Source organism: Diorhabda carinulata, chromosome 4 (assembly GCF_026250575.1).
Source record: "Diorhabda carinulata isolate Delta chromosome 4, icDioCari1.1, whole genome shotgun sequence".
Taxonomy (NCBI): Eukaryota; Metazoa; Arthropoda; class Insecta; order Coleoptera; family Chrysomelidae; genus Diorhabda; species Diorhabda carinulata.
This window is the reverse complement of record NC_079463.1, coordinates 26,159,379-26,184,268: the sequence shown is the minus strand read 5'-3', so window position 1 is coordinate 26,184,268 and position 24,890 is coordinate 26,159,379. Positions and strand designations below refer to the sequence as shown.

Below are 24,890 nucleotides of genomic sequence, written 5' to 3'. Positions count from 1 at the left end.
AATTTTGTTGCTAATAATGAACAATTGCTTACTGCTGAGTAACGAAATGTATACGATAAAATCAACTTATCAATAGCAGCACAACAAGGAGGATTCAATTATTTGGATTCACCAGGTGGTACTGGTAAAACATACCTCACTCACTGATACTTGCGATCATTCGATAACAAAATCACATTGCATTAGCGATTGCTTCATCAGGTATTGCAGCCACCCTACTTAATAGTGGACGAACTGCCCATTCAGCACTTAAATTATTTATAAATATTCATTCAAATCCCGACGCAATGTGTAACATAAAGTAACATTCATGAATGGCTGAAGTTCTAAGAAAGTGCAAAATTATTATTTGGAATGAATGCACAACGGCCTATAAGCATTCGCTAGAAGCTCTCGATGGGACCCTGAAAGATATAAGAAATAATCCTAGGCTTTTCGGTGGTACTCTGCTCTTGCTGTCTGGTGATTTCAGACAAACCTTGCCTGTTATTCAACATATGCGGACGAAATAAATGCACGTTTGAAGGAGTCCTATCTATGCCGACATGTCAGTAAATTAAGCCTTACAATCAATATGCGTGTTCCACTCCAAAATGACCCATCGGCGTTGCGATATTCTGAATAATTGCTGAAAATTGGTAATGGTGAAATTCAATTGTATGAAGATACGCAATATATTCAACTTCCAGAAAACTTTTGCAATATAGTGGCTACCAAAGATGAGTTAATACAAAGTATTTTTCCAGAGATACAATATAATAATACTAGGTATTTTAGCTACAAAAAATGTAAATATTGACGCGATCAATTTCAAAATACAACAGTCACTGCCTGGTAATGAATTTACATTCAAATCAATTGACACTGTTGTTGATCCTGATGAAATTGTCAACTATCCTGTAGAATTCACTGGATTTACCTGGAATGCCACCACATAACTTGCGATTAAACATTGGCTCACCTATAATTTTGCTTCGAAATTTGAATGCGCCAAAATTGTGTAATGGCACGCGATTAGTCATAAAAAAAATCATGGGCAATATTCTTGAAGCCACTATTTGGAAAATTTCAAGGTGAAGTTGTACTTCTGCCGCGGTTGCCAATGATTCCTTCAGATTCGCCGATCCCATTCAAACGTTTACAATTTCCAATCCGCTTGGCATTTGCGATGAACGGGCACACGTTCAAACAATGACGATTTGTGGATTAGATTTAGAAAATCCGTGCTTTTATCACGGTCAACATTACGTTGCGTGCTCGATAGTGGGAAAACCATCGACTTTATTTGTTTATACCTCGCAGAAAAAGGACTTTAAACGATTAATTAAATGGAAGAAACATATGAAGAAATTCCAGAAGTGTGCAAGGACCAAAGCAAAGTTAAATAGACTTCCAGAACACGTAGTGAGAGATATTGGATTGAACTGTCAACGTTAATATATAAACGTTTATAATTATAATAATTTATAGAAATTTATAGGTTAGAATAAGTTTGGCTTAATAACAATAATTATAATAAATATAATATCTTACTTCATACTAAAGTGAATTATGCCTGTTTTGAGTCTATGGTAATTTGTAGAATTCTGTCACAGAATAATAAGGTCTTTCATGCAGAAATGCCTTTGTCCATAGTCTTAACAATACTTACTCTCTAAACATATGTAATTTATAACTTAAATACCAAGTCGTTTTATAAGTTATTTCGCATTCTTAATATTTCATACAATTATTTGCCATTACGTGAGACTACCAGTTGATTTTTAACAATATCAAATTATTTCATTCATATACCATCTTGTTAACAACCGTTGTTCAGCAGATTAAGAATTTTTAATATTTTTTCTATTTATTTCACGCCATCTTATGGCAGTGAATATCTGTTAAGCTACTTATATAGAGTTCCTTTATCAGGCTGTGCTCCCGGAAGAAAATCTATAGGACCAAATCACATTAATAGTCCAGTCATTTAAGGTAGTTCACCTATGAATATCGAGATACCTAGCTTTAAAGTCATTCAAAATTGTTCATTTGACATCCTAAAACTCCTCTCAAAACTCACATATAAATCGATGTGAGCAACTTTAAAAATCGGAAGTCAAAAGTGAAAAAAAAAATCGATTTTTTGCAAATAACTCGTTTCCTATGTGTTTTACGTTATTTATATTCATTATCAATATTGTAGAGCATTAAATTCTCTATAACTTGTTTCAAAAATTTTTTCATACGGTGAATTGTTTCTGAGAGGGCAGAGCGCGCGCGGTTATAATGCCGTTTGAAATCAACTGGTAGTCCCGATTAAAATAATAATAATTTGAATGAACTTGCAGCAGCATTTGAAAAAGAAAACTGTCCAGTTCAGCGGGAAGACGACGACAATGAAGAAAAAGAAAATTGAAATTAGAACTCGTCCTTATATTTTATTTTTTTTTTTTGTTTTTTTTAATTTTAACAGTCACATTAAAACTTTTTTCTACACGATTTTGTAACTACACGGGCAGGTAAGTGTTATTAAATGAATTTTTACTTGATTGGAAATAAATAAATGAGCTTTCTGTATGTTCATTTTCTGTTTTTCTTTCTGCAATCCTTCTGTTCTTCATGTTCTTTCATTGCACTTTCTAGTTTGGTAACTTGATGATTTATATTGTTTTTGTTTGCATATATTTAACGTTCAATAATAACTGCACAAAAATTTTGGTATTTATACTTATATTCTAACGTAAGTTAATTGTTCTCTTTTCATTTTCAATTAATTTTATTTTCCGCTACTCCATGCTTTTTTAAGGCACTATTTACTTCTACGCAAACTTAAAGAAAAACATGAAAAAGTTTCTTTATATTGCATTGCAGAATTAAGCATCGAAGTATACTTGACTGGTGCTTAACCTATTTTTTGTTTATCATGGGAGCTTTCTAATGATGTACATGATTAAAATTGTAATAATTCAGAAAATATCATCCACAATACAACAGTGAAAAAACGTTATCAGTTATCTTTATTTGTTAACATTCGTGTAAATAAGAGATATAAAATAACGTGGCTATCTAAAAATATTGTTTGCTCGGTATTTTTTAATCAGTTCCAATGATTTTCGAATTTGTATCTGCTATTATGACACGTTTCGTTGAAAAGATTCTTACCAGATTGACCTTGATTTTAGTATGTATTACCATTATCAATTCCATTCAAATAGATTACTATGGAAAACAGATTCGACAAATGTTGAATTAAATTCAAATTGAATGAAATTATCAATGTACAGTAGGATTTAAAGCATGTATGTCATATTCTTTTATATGATAGTGTCAAATCTCAAAGCAAAACTTTGCAATAATTGTCATTCGAACGTTCATATAATTAATATCCTAACATATATTCGTACTGTAAGTATATTGTTGTGAATGAGATTCAAATTAAGTCACAGTTGATACGCTTCAATTGAAAAAGTAGAAATTTTCGAAAATTAATAAAACAAATTTTTCAAAACATTTCATATCTATGTTTGGAAATTATTGATTGGATTTGAATTAACTATCATAGACGTACAATGGTAAGTCCAGCAAAACTTACATGTTTCAATTTGAGGAATCTTATGTCATCAATATTTCACATTTCACAACATATTAAAAAAAAAATGAAAAGATTGTTTGGAATAACACTGAAGTACCTTCCTAACGGAAGTCCTGAGGCTTGTTGATTTTTTTAATTAAGCACAAAAATGAAAAGAGATCAACTCGCTCCTCAAGATATTTAAACTTCAATTCATGTCATCCTATGATACAAAAAATATCAGTGATTGTAAGTTTCGTACTGAATACACTACACCAACAATCACAATTACATTGTCTGACGCGCGTTTCGATAACCAAGGTATCGTCTTCAGAGACTGAAGGTAAACAAAAATCTAATGACTTGACTTACCTGTTTTATACTTAATTCTCCCACCAATAAACCTTCTCCCGCAAATATTGATTCTAGCGGGAATAACTCCTTGGCGGGAATCTTCACATTTATTCCTTGACTACTAAACTATAGAGTGGACTGTAAGGAATTGGCCCTATTTAAGCTACCCTTACATCTAGCAATTTTAGTGCTTTCAAATGCATCCAACAATTCATTATTTTTGGATAAATTTTTTAACAATTTTACACTACTAATATTTTCCGGTTCATCTTTTTAAGCCGAACAATAACGGAAAAAGTGGTTTTACATAGAGATTTCCTAAACCTATGACGATTGAATAACCTATTTACAATTATTTCATCAAAACCGTTAAGTACAACTACATCCTCAATAGAGGTCTTTTCCTTATTGTATCTCTCGATGGTAAGCTGAAATTGGATTACTGATGTACCAGGAAATGAAGAATGGCCATCTTATGTTGGATACAATGAAAAGAATCTGCCGGGATGTACCTGCACGTAGCGGTCTTTTTCCTAAATACATCAAATTCTAACGTATTACTATTCCTAATTACTAAAGTATCTAAAAATGGTAACTGTCTATTATTTTCCATTTCATAGGTAAAACACACCGCTACGTGCAGGTGCATCCCGGCTGATTCTTTACATTGTATCCAACATAAGATGGCCAGTCTTCATTTCTTGGTACAAAGGGTAATCCACATTCTACTTACCATCGAGAGATACAATAAGGAAAAAAAATTTTCATTGAGGATGTAGCTGTACTTAACGGTTATGATGAAAGAATTGTAAATAGGTTAATCAATAGGTTTTAGAAACCACTTTTTTCCAAGCCCAAAATGAAAAACAAGAAAAATTTGCTCTGATACCTTCCAATTCTCTTTAAACAGAAGGATTGGAAGGAATATTTAGAAGAGCTGTGGTGATTGTGATCGAAATTATATTGGGCAGATTAAGAGATCCGTTATTGTCTGGTTTAAAGAGCACATTTGAAATATGGACGGACCGGAAAGTCAGGTATTGCCGATCACGCTGCCAGTCACAATCATAACATGAATATTAATGAGGTAAAATTGTTAACAGTAGCTTAAATAGGAACAAAAGGCCAATTCCTTACAGCCCACTCTATAGTTTAGTAGTCGAGGAATGAATGTGAAGATTCCCGCCAAGAAGTTTTTCTCGCTAGAATTAATATTTGCGGGAGAAGGTTTATTGGTGGGAGCATTCAGTATAAAACAGGTAATTCAAGTCATTAGATTTTACTGGTTATCAAACCGCGCGTCAGACAGTGTAATTGTGATTGTTGGTGCAGTGGTGGTTTAAACAGTGTGTTCAGTGTTTAGTAAGTTTGGTTGTTAGAACTAACCAACATCTTTTCTATTAGTATCAGCTTAAAATATTACAGTTCTGATACCCGATAATCAGTATACTGTGATGAAATAAAATTAAATTCCACAATTCTGACAAGTTGGTATTTATCATTACTATGAATAATTGCAACTGAATGAAGACTACATGTATAAAAATTACTTTTTTTCCTAACAATAATTAACTCTACTGAATTGTGTGAGATATTGGATCTAGCATTATGACTCATACGGTAAATCTAAATGTATTATTGTTATTGTCATAGATGTGCACATCAATTTTTATAATTTAACATTTGTCATCTCTGTTAAAAGACCAGTTTGTGAAAGTTTTGGTACGAATAAGGTTCGGATTCAATGTAATTGGTAAATTGTTAGAGTTGCTCTCGTGCGGAGTTGCAAATAATTTGATTTACGTGCTTATTTGAGATTTTTTGCAATTACTCATATAACTATTTTATTGAAATATAGTAAAAATTTCATAACGCGTAGATATTATATTTTAAATTACAGTGCAGGTACCCGTTACTTGTTATATACGTAATTAAATTGATTAGCAGAAATGTGAAGGTATGTAAGCTATTGGTTTTTCCAATCACCATAATTATCACCAAAGCTTATAATGAATATTGTTGAGAGTTTGAACAATGGAAAGTTAGTTCTGATAGTGGAAGACAATGTAAATTATCTTACAGTAGTAGTATAATCAATAACTTATTTAGACGTTTACAGCACTTGTTTGCAAAGTACAACCACATACTCATTGTACCTGTAATAATAACAATAGTTATTTGTATGCCAAGGACTGAAAGTGCTACTTTGTAGTACAAAGTAGTATTTCACAACACAACATTTTTTAGACGACACATAAGATCCAAAACTTTTTCAATTACGCTGAAGTTGAAGTTTTTGTTTTTTTACAGTGTACCCTGTGTTTTGTTTCTTCAGGAAATTGATGAGTTTTGGATATTTGTTGATGTGAACATATTGTTTTATTGCGAGAGTACTTTTAATCATCGAGAATGTAGACCATAAAGTAGAACTTTTCTAGATTCTAGATTTTTCTGAAAAATAAGCGAGCACTACATTTTCCGTTGGATTTTTCGCCTTTTTCTGGTGACACCACTTCATAAAGAGCTCGTATTGTTTTTCGTACCTTGCACGATATGTATCCGGCAACGAATTAAGAACGTCCGCATTGCTTTCTTCGGTGAGATCAAGTGGCGTGGATTCTAGTAAAGTGGCTAGAGTCACATTTAAGGAAGTTGAAGTTATCTACTCCAGAGCGTCCCGAAAGTATTTTGCAGTACGGAACTGTCACTTTCTCTACATGAAACACACGAAACGCAATTTTCGGTATGTAAATGAATACAGAACGAACAACTTTCAGATGGTGTCATCTAAAAAATAAGTTTTTTCTACAACTGCTATGAAAAGTGACGTATTTCTTACAGCTAACTTAATTTGAAAATTTGCAAAATCCTTGTGTTTTCTTTGTGTGGCTAGGTACTTCTGGAATCATCCTCATAGATAAGAGATTAAATCACTTCCTTATTGCGGTGGGAGCAACAATAAGTGTTTCAAAAAGTCAGGAAACGTGTACAAATTGCAATGAATCACTCTGGAATAGTTTGAATTTAGAAATAAGCTTAGCGATCGATTCTTCAACACCTCTAAACATGCTAAAATGCAGAAATGCTTCATGAAGCAGTTTTCTGTCATTCTGTGATGAGCGAAAATTCATTATATGATGGTAACTAATACTGCTAAAGCAAACGAAAATAATCGATTATTATTTTTCTCTCGTAATCCTTAAACACATATTACGCTTGGTTTCTCGTAAAATAATCGATTATTTTCGAAGCTCTGGTTTAGGTTTTCGGACATCATAACCTCAAATGTAGATTTATTCGAGGTTAAAGATAATTTACGATATTTGTATAAGCAAAAAATAGAGAATTTGCATCCGATAGTAACTTCCAACGTCCAAACTCTCTGCTAATACATAAATAAATAGAAAGTATGATATTCATCAAAATTGAAAAGTAATCGGCCAATTTAAACATCTTTATATAGCTAAAGGGTACAAAATTTATAAGATGTTGAATTTATATATACGTTTTTCACAATAATAAACAAGAAGTAAAATGATATTCATTCATATTTTCACATACTGGTCTCAACATAATATTCATAAATACTTTAAACAATACATTATTGTCCTAACTGCAAAGGACTTAATACAATACCGCTGTGTGTATGTTTTTCACTAGTAGTTTTTTCCTTGTCTCCATCACTACTTTCACTATTGTCATTTCTTTCTAAAACAACACTCAGACAAGTCTCGGTATTGTCGCCTTGAGTAATATTCTCAGGTTCCCTCGATTTCATAAATTTCGATGTGTTTTTATCAGTAACGATCACCTGAAATACAAAAAAACAAATTAATTCAAATTATTCACATATATTTACTGTTCATTTAAAATATACTTCACCGTACATACACCGAAGAATATTCCGAAAGTGTAGAAAACTTATAAGCGACAAGAGGCACTAGAGAATATAGAAATGAGAATCAAAGTTAATGGGACGTGGATTTACAATATCCGTTATGCCGACGATACCGTCCTAATCACTGATAATTCGCACGATCTACAACAACTGGTCAATAAGATAGTAGAACAGATCAGAATGAGCCCAAACATCAATACCAAAAAAACAAAATTATGATTATTTCAAGAAACATAAATATGTTTGAAAACGCCACCATAACATTTACCGCAATGCCCTTAGAGAGGGTTGATAAGTTCAAATATCTAGGATTCTGGCTCCTTGAAGACTTGGCATTAGGCGAAGAAATAAAAGGTCGTATTGAGCAAACCCGACAGGCATTCTTGAGGTTTCAAAGAGTGCTTACTTGTCTCGATTTTGATCTTCACCTAAGATTGAGATTCGTGAAGTGCTACGGTTGGTCGGTGGACATGGAAGGCTTGACTTTGAAGACAACTGCCATTAATAAACTGGAGGCGTTCGAGATGTGGCTGTACCGTAGAATCCTTAAGGTGCCTTGGACGGCTAGACGGCTAGATTGTAAAACGAGGAAATTCTGAGACGCATTGGAAAGCAACGTGTATTATTTGAATTAATTAATAGGAGAAAAATGGCGTACCTATAGCACATTATGCGAAACAACGAATATCAATTTTTGCATTACTTATCAAAAGTAAAATCGAAGGAAAGAGAGGAATCTTGGCTGTAAAACATCAGGCAATGGACAGGACTACACGATACACTTAATACACACCGCAAGAAAAAGTGAAGCGATGGAAAATGTTATCGCGAACATCCATTAGAGGAAATGCATTGAAAGAAGAAGACTTCACCGTTGAGGCGAAACGTTGCCTCTCAAGAAAGTACAATATTTTTCATTACGCTATTCTTTCACAATTTCATGGTCTGTGTTATCTTCTGTAAGTAGTAAATTTTCTAAGGTTCAAGTGTTTCTAAGTATATAATTCTTACAACAAATCTTCTATGGATACTGGCGTCTAGCGTTAGTTCATAGCATCATTACCAGGCTTGATGTTCAAGCGTGGTCCCTTTCCTCTTTTCCTATTTCTGTCCCGATTAGAACCTTTCCAACCTTCTTCTGTGAGACAGGCTCTAATTCGAGTTGTCTTTCGCCTTCTCTATAACTGTCCTCGATGTATAACTTGGCATTTGCTTATAAAGTAGGGGTAAATGGGGCAATACGGATCAGCGAGTAATACCGATCAAGGCGAATCCAGGCGAACTATAGATCTACTGTACGCCTGGCGGAGGTTGTTGGAAGCTCATATATATATATATATATATATATATATATATATATATATATATATATATATATATATTATTGCGCCAGTCTGCCTTGTGTCGTTGGCGAGTTAAGGTCATTTCTGCCCGCCATTTCGATCCGATGTAATATCTGAACGAATTTATTCTAAGGTAAAAGCCATTTTGGATGTTTTGGACTCGTATTCAGTATATTTTATACATCATTGATCAAAATTTGAGCTCCAGTTCTGATGTATCAATAGCTTTCTTTCTTCTAAATATATGTAAACGTTCTTATTGAGTTTTCGTATTTTCGTCGGAATCTTGTGAACAATTATTTTGTTGACTGGGTACTGTGTTGCAGCAACTGACTGGAATTTACTGTGCAGCTATTAAAATGAACAAAAATCGAAATTTTTTTATTATTATTTTTGAGCATATCATCTTCAAAATCCACACATAATTTATCAAAATAAATGGTATAGTACAAGGTGATATAAATTCAGCGAAAGCTGGAATATCTTAATTTTGCGTCTTTATGACCTACTGTTGTTGAAATCGTAGTTGTTTTTTGATAAATAGTAGATAGAATTTCTTTACGATACCAAAATTTAGTATTTTTATTATATTGACTATATACTACCAGTATCTACTAGAAGTTTTATTGGAGGATTGGTGGTTTTCATATATGGTAATTGGACTTTGTATGGGATTTGGATTTCGGTAATTGGAATTAGTTATTTTGAGAATAATTAAAATTATTTTCTTCTATGATAAGTGTAATAGCGGCTTTCATTGAAACTAGGTTCTTGAGTCTAATTGTATGTTGTGGTAAACCGGTTAAACTCCTAATAAGTGTTTTCACAGCTATTTAATCATCCGCAATATATCTGTTCTAACAGATTCTGTTCTATCGTGCTCAAAACATTCTAATGATCTCTTATCGCCAAAACATTGTTCTAAAGCTTCTTTTAATAAATTCCAAATATCTAACTCTGCTCTACAACTTAAAGATTTTCTCTTCCTACTAATTTGGAACGAATAGCTCTTAAGATATAATTATTGATTACTATGTCACCTACACCACTGTACGTATCAATAAGAAGTTTTCTATAAATTGTATAAGAGTCGATGTATTGCCATGAAAAGGTGCAATTAGGTCTACGGATAATTTCAACATTTGAATACTAATCTGTTCATTATAGTTTACCATATTGTTTTTACAACCATCGTTTTCTTCTAAATTCACTGATTTGTTGAAACTAGAAATCAATTCCTCAATATTTATATCAGAATTATTCACTAATTAATAAACAAGATACATATTTTTCCAATAACTAAATACATGAAGGGAGTTAATTTCCAACAGGAAATATTTCACCTATCTTAAAATTAAGAATGTGTAATAGGAAAACTCGGTACTCATCTACGGGTACTTCTTGATTTTGCTTGTCCTGGTTGATATAGGTCGTTGTCGTCTGAGAGGTCTCGTTGCCGTGAATTGTAGGAAATACTGAACTACGAATTATTCTACTGACTGCGCCAGTTAAGATATTTTATACGAGAAATATCTTTTTATAAACAAAATCTATGTTATGTAAAATACAAGTTCACAGATTCAGAGTTACAAACAAAATGATTATTATTTGTTTCAATATCTAAGATGTGTTTTAATGTTTTTTTAAGGTTTCGTATTATTTTAAAATTTGTTCGTAAATAAATGCATTCATTTATTGCTTGTCGTAATGATTACATGTGAAACATCATATCATTACATCGTAATTACCCCAAAAGGTGATCGGTATTAGCCGCAACGTGAGGAAATACCGATCAGAGAGATGTTTTAGTTTTTGTTTTCATCCTCATAATTTTTACAATCTCTGAATGAAGAAGCTCTAGTTGGTATGTTCCGAAATATACGTGTACAGCTTTAGACGCAAATATTTAACACCTGCTTTTTCTACTTTGTTTTCGAACTATAAACATTGCAAGTTACATGATCCCCATTCCCCAATTCTCCCCTACGGAGACGGAGTTACCTGTTGGGGGTATCCTCTTGTTGATTGACTGGAGTCTTACGATCATATAATTCCATATTCCCAAATACTTCATGTTTTATATGTATAATAAGCAATCAAAATTGGAAGTTTATTTTCGATACATGATAAAAAGTCCCGATTTGCTTTTTGGTACATTACATCGAATTGAATTCATTGATTAATATAAATATGAAAAACAGTTTTGTGCCAAATGAAGTTGAATAGAAAACTCAATACTAACCGGTTTAGTTTCACTGGCACTATCGGAACTAGATAAACTTTGAATATCGTAGACTAAGTCTAGAGTCTGGAGCTCAATAATGGAGTCTTCGTCCCTTGGAGATTTATTCCCTTCTTCACTGAAGCTACTCGGTAGATGGATCTCGGGTATGGAGATCTTGGTAGCTGACTGAGGTAACTCCTTATATTCTGCGGTACTAGTACTAGGCAACGAATGGTTAGGCGGAACTATGGAAACTTTCTTTTTGCTTTTTCTGTGGGAAGTCTTATCTACTTTTACGAAATCGGCATCATGCGCACAACTAAATTTACTCGTCAAATATTTATTTGATCCGTGAGGACAAGCGTTTGCTTTAAGTCTAGTCTTTTTACGATTTCTAAAACAAGTAGACGGCACGGCACATAATAACACCCGAATTAGGCAACACAATAGGCCGCATGCTATTAAAGTAGGTCCAATTAGTCGTAATTCTAATGTTTTGAAACCTTTTTCGCCAGTTCCTACGAAGAAGATTACACTGCCTATTGCTGTAGTTCCTAAACCCACGTAAAGGAGTGCGTTCGCTGCTGCACTCTGATGATAAACACTGAAGAAGTCGTCTTCGTCCGATCCAACGCCATAACTTGAATCATGTATCTGGAAAACATTTGAAAAATATCTTTAGTTATGAGTTGTTTGAAAATGAAGAGAAAATGGAGAAAGAGATATTAGAATTATGTAGGATTATAATCAAACCTATGTTACCGATATTTAAAAAAGTAGAGGGATAAATTTTCTTGATACAATTCATAAGGGAATGACTACTATTCTATATTATGGAACTCTAGGTAGATGAAATACATTATTATGAATATGAAACACTAGAAGAGGGACAATTCATTGCCTCATTTCACTTGTCATATTCCCCGGATCCGGGTCACTCCGATTAATTTCTGTTTTCCAACTTTGTAGAGAGCGATTCAGTTAAATGAAGAGGTAATCGCAGAGATACACACGTATTTTGCAGAGAATGATTATTTCTTGATTTGTGAAAAATTTGAAACTCCACTTAACTAAGTGTGTGGATTCAAAGGGCATTATGTTCCCAACTAAATTTTTTTATCAAGTGTTGTTTGCTTTATAATGAATAACTGAGAAATTTTGTTATTGGGAATGTGGAAGGTGTGCAAGAAAAACGCCAACAAATGATAATTGAAATTATGATATATTCTGAAATTAGTTGCTTAGTTCAGTGAAACAAGTTCTGTTGTCGACAAAAGAAAGAATTTAACGTTGTTAATGTTTTTGTAGAAGCAGCGAAATTAAAATTTTTAGGTGCTTTTAGTGCAGAACCTTTAACACCACATAGTAAAATAGGACTCACAAAATAGTGAGGAACATATTGTTAAATAATTTTCACCCTAAAACGTAGATTGATTAACAGCTTATTGAAGACGATTTTAACAGACGAATTGATTTGTCCTCATGAATTTAAGTTATTGTTCACTGGGTCACTATACGAAACTGTACTGGAGTCATGACAATCTGCCATTTCTTATATTAACATTTCAAAAATTCTATAAAATGTGATGCTTTTCGTTATTTTTTTTAAGTTAGAAAAAACTTTTTTGACATTTTTTTCCAAAAATACAATATAGGAAGATCCAGTTTTTGCTATTAAAAAAATACTTTTAAGATAAGGTAGCAATCAACCTTCAGCTCTAATTATATAATAACCGATATATAAAGGGTTATACGTTCCCAAATTGACTGATGTAGACTAAAAAAGTCATCTTGATAAATGCCCTTAGGAATAAATTTTTACAATAATTATCAACGACGCTATCAAAGAATTTCCCATAGTTCTTGAACGTGTTTCAAAATAACCGAATCATAATACAATTCAATCTCAATATTTTTTTATTCAAATACGTATGAGGGAGTTTGGTAAATATTTTTACCAAGTAACCACCCCAGCACCTGTAAAGTTGTAGTATTAAATGTGGCAACACAGCTATTGCTGGTGAATTCGACAGTACAATGTATCGAAATAGGTAAAAATTTCGCAGTAAGCGGATAAACACACGATTATCGTATCCAAACAGTAATCGCTGAAGACTGGAAGTAATGCATCAATTGTGTTCTTAAAGAAGAAAAAAATATGTGGAACAGACAACAGGATAGAGTGAAACATTAAAGCAGCCATTATTAAAATTAATGATGACTATAATGATAGGATGAATGAATATTAGACGTGTTGCTCTGGTAAACCCATTCTTTGAATTATGTATCTAGCCTATAAAATATTAAAATACATTTCGTCTTTTGCCCTCGTATATAAGTCATTATTTTGTAACGTTGATACTTTTTAATTGATAAATGACACCCAAAACGTTTGTAATTTATTAACAATTTTATAACGATTTGTAGATTCACACCTTTTATGTTGACATTGACATTATTTCACGTTGATGATAATAAAAATTGTGGATAACTTTAATCCAAATGATACCAATGTCTTAACTTCTGTGAACAATAAAGTATAGTTTTTCCAATATCAATTGCAGAAAACAGTTTTGCGAGGATCAATCAATATTTCATGAATACGCACGGTACTCATAACAAATTAAGAAATGAAAAATAATGTTTACTCTCCGTATAAAATTCAGTAAATATCTTACAAATCGTCAGTCCACGTGGACTTTAATCTCCACTGTTTACCAATCGAAACATCGAATCGAATAGAGGTAGGAAGGGCAAACTTAGAATTAGAATTACGAAAATGTAATCAGTCTCTAAAACTGAGTAAAGAGGTTGTAGAACTCATAGAGAAATTTCTAGCATCAGACCGCTAAGAGCTTTGGGAAAACTGTGTTGAACACAAAGAAGAAGATGAGTATGTGGTATCACCATCTGTACAACCCATCATAATTCAATCAAATGATGACTCTAGTTCAGACGATTCTGACTACCATGATTATTTATAAAGACACTTTGGAATTGAAATGTCTTTTTCCTTCATGGTTTTTGCTTTGAAATTTCGTTTTCCAGAAAAAAACGTATGTATTTTGAAAGTATTTACAAAAATGATAAATTTATAAAATTTCGTACTTCAGGGACATAGCTTCGCCGATTATGAGCGGGGATTCCCGTAGCGCGTTGGTGAATATCGTAGTATTGAGTGTGAACGGACTCCAGTTAATATTTTCTAATATAAAATCGTCGAATATAATTTCCCTCGCCGTCTTTACCTACCCTGTTTCTTTTCATCCATCGATGATGGGCTTCCGTTTGCTTGATACGATGTTGCCGCGCTTCCTCGGAGAGCGAACAGCGTCTGTCTCTTTCACGTTCCTGCCATGCGGCTCGACCCTGTGAACACTAAATACATATATGTAATAGGTTATTTAAATTGGTGGTTATTTTATTTACGAAGGGTGTACCAATGTAATGATTATCGACTTAGGAATTAGATAGAGAAAAACTGATCAACCTCGCTTTTATCGCCTTCATATTTCTGAGGATGTTCAACAGGAAAATGATATTTTTTTCTAAAATATTGAAAAATAGATAAAACATACTTTTAAACTGAAAATTTGGTAAAAACGATTTTATGATTCTCGAGGATGCATTTGAGGTTTTATTATCCTCTCACGAATTCTTCAATCACAAAGGAATTTTAAACTCGAGATATAAATTGAAACATTTTTTGAATAACTGTCTTTTTTTGCACTATGAAAAAAGTTGAGTTAAGACAATTTCAATTGTCTATTTTCAAATATCCAATATTCCTCTCCTTTCTCTCATCCATATTTTATTTCCTTCGTTTTTTCCAAAACATAGGAATAACAATGAAAAATTTCTCTTTAAATTATGAGGAGTGTTCTAATGGCAAGGTACTAAACGTCTTGACAACCAAACCAGTTGAAATAATTTGAAACTGCGGCTTTTGGATAACGTAGTAAGATATCTATGGATTCGAATGTAGTTGTGTGCTTCGTGCAATTGATACAACAGTAGGCGAGGTGACGTACACTATACGGGGTGTCTCACGACGAGTTAAAACTATCTGTATGTGGCAAAATACTTACAGCAAAATTATGAAAAATTCTACGTTTGTGTTTTCGGATACTTTTTAACTAAAATATTTTCAAAAATGGCCGACTTCCGGTAGAACCGGACTGTAACTTTGTTATTTTAAATGAAACACTCTGTATATTAACACATTTTTGAAATCTACGTAAAATTTTGGTATAATTTTGTCTTAAAACTATTTTCGAAAAATACATACTTTTTAAGTTATTTTTTTTTAAATTTGACCGTTGTATTATACAGATATTACATGTTTTCTGTAAATTTTTAGAGTTGTGGTGTGGTCTAAATTTTATTTTGACCCGTTGATACAACCACTAAGAAATAAAAAATTATTTATCTTGTCAAGGTCTGTAAAACAAATCAAATCAAATTGTATTTACTCATCCTATTCCAACTTTTAGTGGTTTCCGAGATATTTGAGGTTTTAATTTTTTATATTTTTAGTAGACTTTGTAATAAATGACATCAGGGCCGGATTAAGATTTATAAGACCCGGGGCTAAAATAATGTCTGGGCCCCTTAAGGAATTCGGAAACCCGGAAAAATTCACAAAATAATATCAATACATTAGATTTGTGGTATCAACACATCAAAAAATAAAGAAGGATTTCTAAATGATGGGGCCCTCTTGGACCTGGGGCCCGGGGCTATAGCCCCCCTTAGCCCCTAGCTTAATCCGGCCCTAAATGACACTTTTTTAACTGTCATTAGTCTATTGTTGATACTTTCGAAAATCGTTAAAATGGCTCGTTCTCAATTTAATAACGAAGAATATGTGAAATTGTTTCTCATACATGGTGAATGTGTTGTCACAAGAACATGTACTTTATTTGCTGCAAGATATCCAGATAGACCACGACCAAACTCGGATACTGTTAAAAGAATCCTCAACAATTTGGAGCTATACGGTTCATTTTAAGCAAAATTTAATCAAATTAAAGCAGTTATTGACAATAATAATGCTGAAATTGATGTTATTGCTTATTTTACTGCTTATCCAGAAGCATCAATAGGTTTTTCCGTAAAAGATCTTCGAGTAAGCAAATCGTCGATTCATCGTATTTTAGGAAAACATAGAATGCATCCTTATCTCACAATTTGTGTCAAAATTTAAAACCAACCGATTTTATAAAACGAGTAAAGTTTGTTGAATTTTTGATAATAAAATGGCCAGGGAGACGAAGATTTTTTAAAAAACATAATTTGTTGCGACGAATCGAACTTCACAAATTATTTAATAGACACAATTCCCATTATCGGAGTTAAGATAATCTTCATTTGATCAAAGAACGTGCTTTTCAAGATCGGTGGCAGTTCAATGTCTTTTGTGCTATTAAAAATAATCAAATAATAGCACTTCATTTTTACGATGGAAATTTGAATGGTTAGGAAACACAATCAATTAATTTATTCTTAATTAATAATGTGAAAAACACTTTTGTTTTTGTATTATTCAATGTTTTTTGTTATATGTTGTTATATTTTATGAAATTCAAAACAAAATTATTTAGACCGCTTGCCACCAGACGAATTAAACAAACTTTTTTTATTCATGACGGTGCTCCTGCTCACAATTCAATCGTCATAAATACATTTTTAGAAGATTAATTTGAAGACAGGTAGTTAGCAAATAATGGTACTTTTCGGTGCGTTTGGTTCTCCCGATATGACGACCTCAGATTTTTTATATTAGATCATATAAAACAAGAGGTTTACTCACAGGCCTTAATAACTAGAGCAGATTGTGAGCTAAGAATTTGAAATTCCTTCAATTTCCTTTCTGAGATGATAATAAGCCGTGCGACGAATGGAGGCGTACTGAGAAGGCTTGAAAAATTTATTGAAGTTCAAGAAAACAATTTTGAACATTTATTCGATTAACTATAGCTTAAAATGAATCCTATAGCTTCAAATTGTTAAGTATCCTTTTAAAAATGTGCGATTTCGATCGTGGTCTATCTGGATAGCTTAATGCAAAGAAAGCACATGTTCTTTTTACAGCTTTGCCATATTTACCATGTATTAAAAGCAAATTCACATAATCTTTTTCATTTCTTAGTGCTTGTATCAACGTGCAACGAGTCAAAATAAAATAAAAAAATAATTTATAAGGGTCTGCAACGGTCAAATTGTTTATAAAAAAATTAATAACTCAAAAAGTATGCATTTTTGCAATAAAAAGTTGTTAGACAAAAGTAAACTAAAATTTTACGTAGATTTCTAAAATGTGTTAATATACAGAGTGTTTCATTTTAAATAACAAAGTTACAGTCCGGTTCTACCATCTTTGAAAATATTTTAGTTTGTTTCCGAAATCTAAACGTAAAAATTTTCATGATTTTACTATAAGTATTTTGTCATATAGAAATAGTTTTAACCCGTCGGGGACACCCTGTATAACGTACGCTAGTCCACTAGTCCAACAAGAGCAAACGGCAGGAAATACTCACAGATAATATTTATCCAAACGTTTTTTGGTTCACACAAAGTGAACTATCCAGATTCAAGTGATCTTTCCAAAGCCACATGAACTCCATTCCGGGAACACTGAATCCGTCAGCTCGTTGAACAGTTGGATAGTTGTCCTCGGGCCTCTAGTCTTTTGAATTAGAAGTTATTTATACCTACCGTGTTGTGAAAACGGAGTGCAATGGCAGGTTTGGTACACATAACTGTACATTTAACACGTACATTCATAGTTAGTGTCTTCGGTAAGAATGAAATATTTTAAAAACAAAATTTCATTATTTGAACTGTACTGTTGTTGTGCATGCGGCTATGCGGTGGCTATGTGGAATACAGAGAGGTGTATTCATAACTATTTACCAATATTCCTTATATTTCATTTTTAGGTGTGAATAAAACGGATTTCCTTCATTCTTTTCTATTTCATTTGCATCCAGGAACGTAATGGTTAAAATCATTACATAACACTACCTGATCTAAATCCGCGTTGCTGTAGCTATATTATTTACATAGCCTTGAAAAACAGTTAACACATTAAAAGTATATTTACATTTTTGTCCCATTTTGTATGATTAAATTTTAGCCGTAGTGATTGATATTTAAATGAATTTCAGTCATCAATATGAAATAACCAATATATCCTACCTAATTATTTTTTATACGATATTATTTGTTGTACTAGGATATCGAAAAATATTTTTATTCCCCAAAGATATGATCAATGCATGAGGATATCTAAATGCAAATTAGAATCGGTTGTATCTATGTTGAATATGTGATAGACAGAAAGAGATGGCACAGTGTGTTTGTGTTGCATACGAAAATACGAGGTGTGGCTATTAAATATAACGATATTTATCTTGCAAAATATTTCATTTTGAATTCATACATTTTTGCTTTTTATCAGCTACAATAAATATCTCTTCTATCCCTACAACTCTTCATGAAAACTTTACATTGTTTTCTTCTTTGAGTTTCTTCGGTATGCATGCTGTTTTATATTTCACAGCTCAAATATTGATCCTTATAATGTAGTTTTAGAAGTACAAGATCCAGTGAATGAGGTGTAGAAAACATTCACTACCTCATACTTTGAATAAAATTTTAATTCAAATGGTTTCATGTGAAATTTCACAAAAATTCGTTGCTATACTTCACATTTTAGCAGTAAAGGAAAAAAGCAATTTCATGTGAATGAAAGACACGGATATACTGATTTTTCTACAGTAGTTCGAGACACAACATTTGCAGAGAGTTTCAAGGTAACAGCTACTTTAGATTTTACATGAAGAGAGGTTCAAAAACTAGTTTTTAGGTGAAGATGTTATGAATTATGATACATAATCAAATTTTTAAAACAGATTAGCTTATGTAGTGAAACTAGAAAATTGGATATATTGTTTCCATCACTTTTAGTTTATTGGCTTATTTTATTGCCATAATACTTCTTCATTTAGTTCTAGTGTATCATTTCGTCCCTACTGTTGTTTTACATTTTGTTTATGTAATTTTCGTTGTTTTCTTATTGTATATTTTTGGGTAGTCACACTATTCCATATGTCAAACTTTTAGCTTCTCTAAACTTTAGTTTCGTATTTCAGAATATTTCTTTTAACAGTACCTGTCTTTTTCTGTCTATCAAGAAGATCCCCAGTTTCTTGCTTCTAATACGTATACTTCAATTTACTATTGTTCTCTTTCGTTTTCTCCTTTTGTTTATCCTGTATCCCTTTCCATTTGATTCATCATAATTTTCACAATTTTTTCTACAAATTGTGAACAATTTTTTAGCATGAAGCATTTCTCTCTTTCTCTTTATTTCAGCTAATAATTTGTCTGTGAATTCGTCGGAAATTTCTCATTGTTTATCTTACAAACATAAGTATGTGTTAATTTGTTGGTAATTGTTCAATCTTCGATGTAGTTCACTATTTCTGTTATCAAATTCAGTTGAGATATGACTCATCTTTTTTACTTTCCTATGGTGTTTTGTAACAGCAAACCGAACGAAACATAACAAACAAATTTTGGTTACAAAAGTGATAACCAACATATTTATTATAAAACTATTTTTTTCTTCATATTTTTAATTGCTACTAGACATAAATTATGCACGATTTTATAGATTATTTCTATTATTGTTATTGTTTGACAATAGTAGGCGATTAAAAAAAAACGTTGAAACTATTGTTTTATAAATTTAAACATGGAAGTTTTTCAGAATACTGTTTACACTTTTCAGTCTACTAAGAGTAGTGCACAGTTTGATTGTTTATAGCTAGTGTCCAGCATCAAGTCTGTTCTTGAAAATATTTGTATTTTCAGCAGTCACTGTCTCTTCTTCTAATGTATTCCACATATATACTATACGATTTGTCAAAAAGTTCTTCCGAGGCAACTTACAGTTTCTTTCCTTAGATAGTTTTCTTGACTGCCCTCTTAACTGCTGATTTGTATTCACATGGAAAATATCCAAATCGCAAGTGTAAGAATTTAATAAGTTTCTATTAAGTCTCGTCTAAAGCGACGTTTTCTGAAAGTGGGTAAGGCAAATATTTTTAGTATTTTAGTAATCCTTCGCTGAACTCATTCTAAAAGCTTAGTATTCTTCTCGAAATATGGATTCCATACGGAATGCGCAAATTCAAGCTTTGGTCTTATATACGTATTATCTTATCATCTCAACTGAGTATTAAAACTTTTTTGTACCATATAAGTAAATGAATTGGATTTCTTGACTATTTGGTTAATATGTACATCCCATTTCAGGTTTTAGGTCACTATAACTCCAAGATCACATTGCTGATTAACTGTAATAATCTCCATACCGTTTAGTGCTTCATTTTCCAGATGTTTGTCAATTCCTCTACTGTGTGCAAGTCCTCTTGAAGTAGCTGCCTTTGTATCATCAGTAAATAATGATATATTTGTTTTAATGTTCACAGCAAGATCACTAATGTAGATCGCAAAGAGAAAGGGACCAAGAACAGACCCTTGAGGCACTCCACTAAGAACCTCGTGCTTGGTTGACAAAGTACCATTCGCTTTCACATGGTACTGCTTAATCTGGAGAAAGGATGAAATTAGTGCCAAAAGATTCCCTCTTATTCCAAGATGCTCTAGTTTGTGTAACAATAATCTATGAAGAACTTTGTCAAATGCCTTTTCAAATTCCAAGTATATGGCATCCGTAGCTTCTCCATTATTATAAGCAGTGGTCCTCTGGTCTAGACATGCCAGAAGATTGGTTTTTGTGGAACAACCAGAAATAAACCCATGTTGGCTTTTGTGTACAATGTCATTATCAATTATGAAAGTTGTTAGTTCCTTTGCTATTATTTTCTCCATAACTTTACACTGATGACAAGTTAAACTAATAGGTCTATAGTTTGACGCTAGCCCTTTATCGCCTTTCTTAAATATAGGGATTACTGTTGCTTCTATATACAATGAATTCATGTTTTAAATTCCAATTTGGTCTGCCTTATATTTTACCATAAGTTTATCGTGGACACAAAAAAAGATGAACGACTCATCGTATTATGATTCTCTTATGATTTCGTTACACTTCAAATATCATTTTTTCTGTTTCTTATAAAAAAAAAACACTCAGAAGCTAACATATTTAAAGAAGCATGAAATAAACTTACCAAGTAATCCGGAGGAAATTGTGGAAAAGGTCTAATATCTCTTGTAGCTACATGGGTAGGTAAATCGTGCCGTCCTTGTCTGAGACGCTTTTTCCTTAGGCGCTGTTTCTCTCTAATAAGTAAGGCGGCTTGCATTCCGGCAGCTGCCGCTGTACTCATACAGCAGACCGAATCAGCATTGAACTATTTATTTAATTTTCTTCATTGAAATTTGTTTAACGCTCTTTTAGTTTTTGATTCACTGAACAGCTCAAAAATGTGAGTTGACCGCAGAAAAGTCTTATTAAATAATATCAGAAGCTTTAAGTTTAATTTAGCGCGTAATCATTTATTGATATACCACATTTCGAAATGTAAGCAGCAAAAGTGTATACGTATAAAAAATATCTGGAGTAAAGGTTGTAATAGTTGATACAGTTTATAAAGTTCATACAGAAATAAGCATTTGATCGGCAGTCTAAATTTATGTTTACAAAAATAGAGTTAAGGCAAAAAGCGATAAAATATATTTTGATATGTTACTTTCGAAGTTATGGTCCCCGGGTTTGTCTATTTCATTTATTTATTTTTGGATGGCTACTGAATGGATACTGAATATTTGTTCCTAATGGATTCGTTTAGTACGTCATCCTGGATCGAAAGTGCTGGCTAGTTGCATTTTATCAAGTTCATTTCTGAGCACTATGACAAAGGAATATTTTTATTATACACTTTTTTAGTCCCGATAGAATTTTGATTATATCGTATTAAGTTCGACAAATACATTATCTAACATATATATTCAAACACTTTGGTTTTTCCAATTAACTGAAAATTCAAACAGTTACCACTAAAGCATCTATTTTTCATCCAAACCATACGTCACTTTAACGTTGAACATTAAATTATAGAACGGATTAATTATTTTTTGAACAATTTATTCTACTCAAACATAATTGTTGATTTTTCACTATTTGAATGTGGATTGATATTCACCACATTTGAAAGGTATTTTTAAAATATATTCAGTAGTTATACTACCTGATGCTTGAGAAAATGTAATTCAATTTATTCAAAGAATAATATTATAAAAAACGATCTGTTATGTTAAATAAATTGATGTATGACACTTTCATGCGAATTTATTGGTCAAAATGCAATTTATCGGTATGTTTTCCTTTGCAATCTACACAAACATGTATTTAAAATTGACCGCAAAAAAATTTAGAGACGTAATAACTGAAGATATTGACGCCACGCTGTTGATCTTCGTCCACCAATCTACCTTCCAGGAAAACACGGCTCAAAAACTAAGCTACATGGGATGCACTATGTCGTTGTAATCAAATAGTATTATCTGGTAAGCTGGATTTGGAAACATATTGACAGCGGCTGATGTATAACTTCTAATCGCATAACGCCTGTTGTCATTAATTATTCCAGACCCAACATTGATTCTCGGTTGGTGTTTTGTATGACTTTTACTTATTCAGTGAGAATTTTCTTTGTATCTGCAGTCTAGACAATTAACTGAACGCTTGAGGTAAAATAGAATACATAATTTTTTACATAAAACGTAAATTTGAATAACTGAATAAGTATTGCACACTCGTTTTTCAGAATACGTAATACTGTTTACTGAGTTATGCCTGTGTTTGTTGCAATTTGAAATGAAGCATTATGAGGATTACTTTTGGCAATTAATACAATATCAGATTTCACGTTTTCTGATACCTTAGGACGGAAGTTAAGTATAATAAATATATTCAAAATAACCCAGTAGATATCTATACATATAAAAAACAAATTTTCGTTTTAATTCATAACATCATACCGTTTAACACATAAGATATATTTCCAACATTGAGAATATCACGAAATGTCACAGACATTCATTTTATTTCTGCCGGAGCTGAGCCAACGGATACTACTAGTCTAAGAGCTGGTCGCCATTTCGACTAAGGTACTTTCACAAGGCTGAAACTTTTTCTATATATTTTTCACAAATCTGGCTTTCGAGTATATTTTTAATTAGACAATTTTGATGATAAAAAAATTGCTAGATGATTTGCTCGGTTGCAAGTATCTGTAAAATGGATCGAAAGTTGCTAAGACAGTATTTTTATCACAAAAGTGATGACACCAATATATTGATAAAAGCATCTGATATAGATATCTTGATGGTAATGTTGGGAAACATGGACCATTTATCAAGCTCATCGTTGCATATTGCAACATATCAGATCTATATAATCAATTAGGACAATTACTATCATCAAGCTTACTAGCATTTCATGCACTAACGGGTTGCGATGTCCATCCTGCATTTTTCAGAAGAGCAAAAAAACCTTTCTAAATCCTTAAGAAATCCATACCATATCAAAAAGCATTAACAGATATTGGAAATGCTCATATCACCGGACGTAGTTATGAGATATTTAAAACAACCAAAAAATTCATTTGCCAAATTTATTTGGTCAAAGCAGACAATGACAATGAAGCCCGATACTTCAAATTCATCACAACATACAATGCAAATTATGAAAATGAACCTTTTATTTGAAAATATGTTGATTATGATGCATCCAATTCGCCACCCTGTGAATCAGAATTAAAGGAGCAATTTTTACGGACTCAATATATTATATCAAGTATATGGCGCAATGTCCATTTGAAATGTCCTACAACATTGAAACCAGACGATTATGGATGGATAATAGAGGAAGAAAATGAATTGGACAATACTACTTCGGGTGAGGAGTTTTTAACATTAATTGAATTAAGTGTATGAATATTTATATGTAATATCACGTATTTATGATAATTTCTTTTCCAGAGAGCGAAGAAAATGTAGAGGACGACGATGTAATTTGGAGGGACGAGATTACTTCTCATGAAGAGGGAGACGAATAATTAATTATTGGAAAAAATGTTTCTTAAGTATTGTAATTAAACAATTAACCTTTTGTAATTGAAAAAAAATATTTAAAAAATTACCTGTATCATGATATTTTATTATAAATGCTCAACTTCACAAAATAGTTCACAAGATATTTTCTTTAGGAATTTGATTTGGAAGAGCGTACCAGCCGTCTTAGCAATTTTCGATTCATTTTACAGATACTGGCAGCCGAGCAAATCAATTGGCCATTTTTTTTTATATTCAAAATTATCTAATTAAAAATATACTCAAAAGCCAAAAGTGGTGTGACTATTGTATGAATATTTTATTGGCAAATGAATGAAGGAATCGAAAAAACTGCGTTTGAAGATTTTAAATAGACTCTCCGTGTCTTCTCAAGCAACCCTTAAAGGGTGCAATTTCTCAATT

General features: G+C 32.2%; 1 protein-coding gene across 1 annotated transcript in view; it reads right to left on the bottom strand.

Moving 5' to 3' along the window:
• Positions 1–6,200: 6,200 nt before the first annotated feature.
• Positions 6,201–24,890, bottom strand: part of LOC130892386 (uncharacterized) — a 124,518-nt gene continuing 105,828 nt past the window's right edge. The window contains exons 4-6 of the mRNA XM_057797789.1: positions 14,625–14,750; positions 11,391–12,026; positions 6,201–7,718 (exon numbers count right to left, since the gene is read on the bottom strand). Coding sequence (XP_057653772.1) covers positions 7,509–7,718; positions 11,391–12,026; positions 14,625–14,750 — 972 coding nt within the window. The 3' untranslated portion in view covers positions 6,201–7,508. The remainder of the gene's footprint in view (positions 7,719–11,390; positions 12,027–14,624; positions 14,751–24,890) is intronic.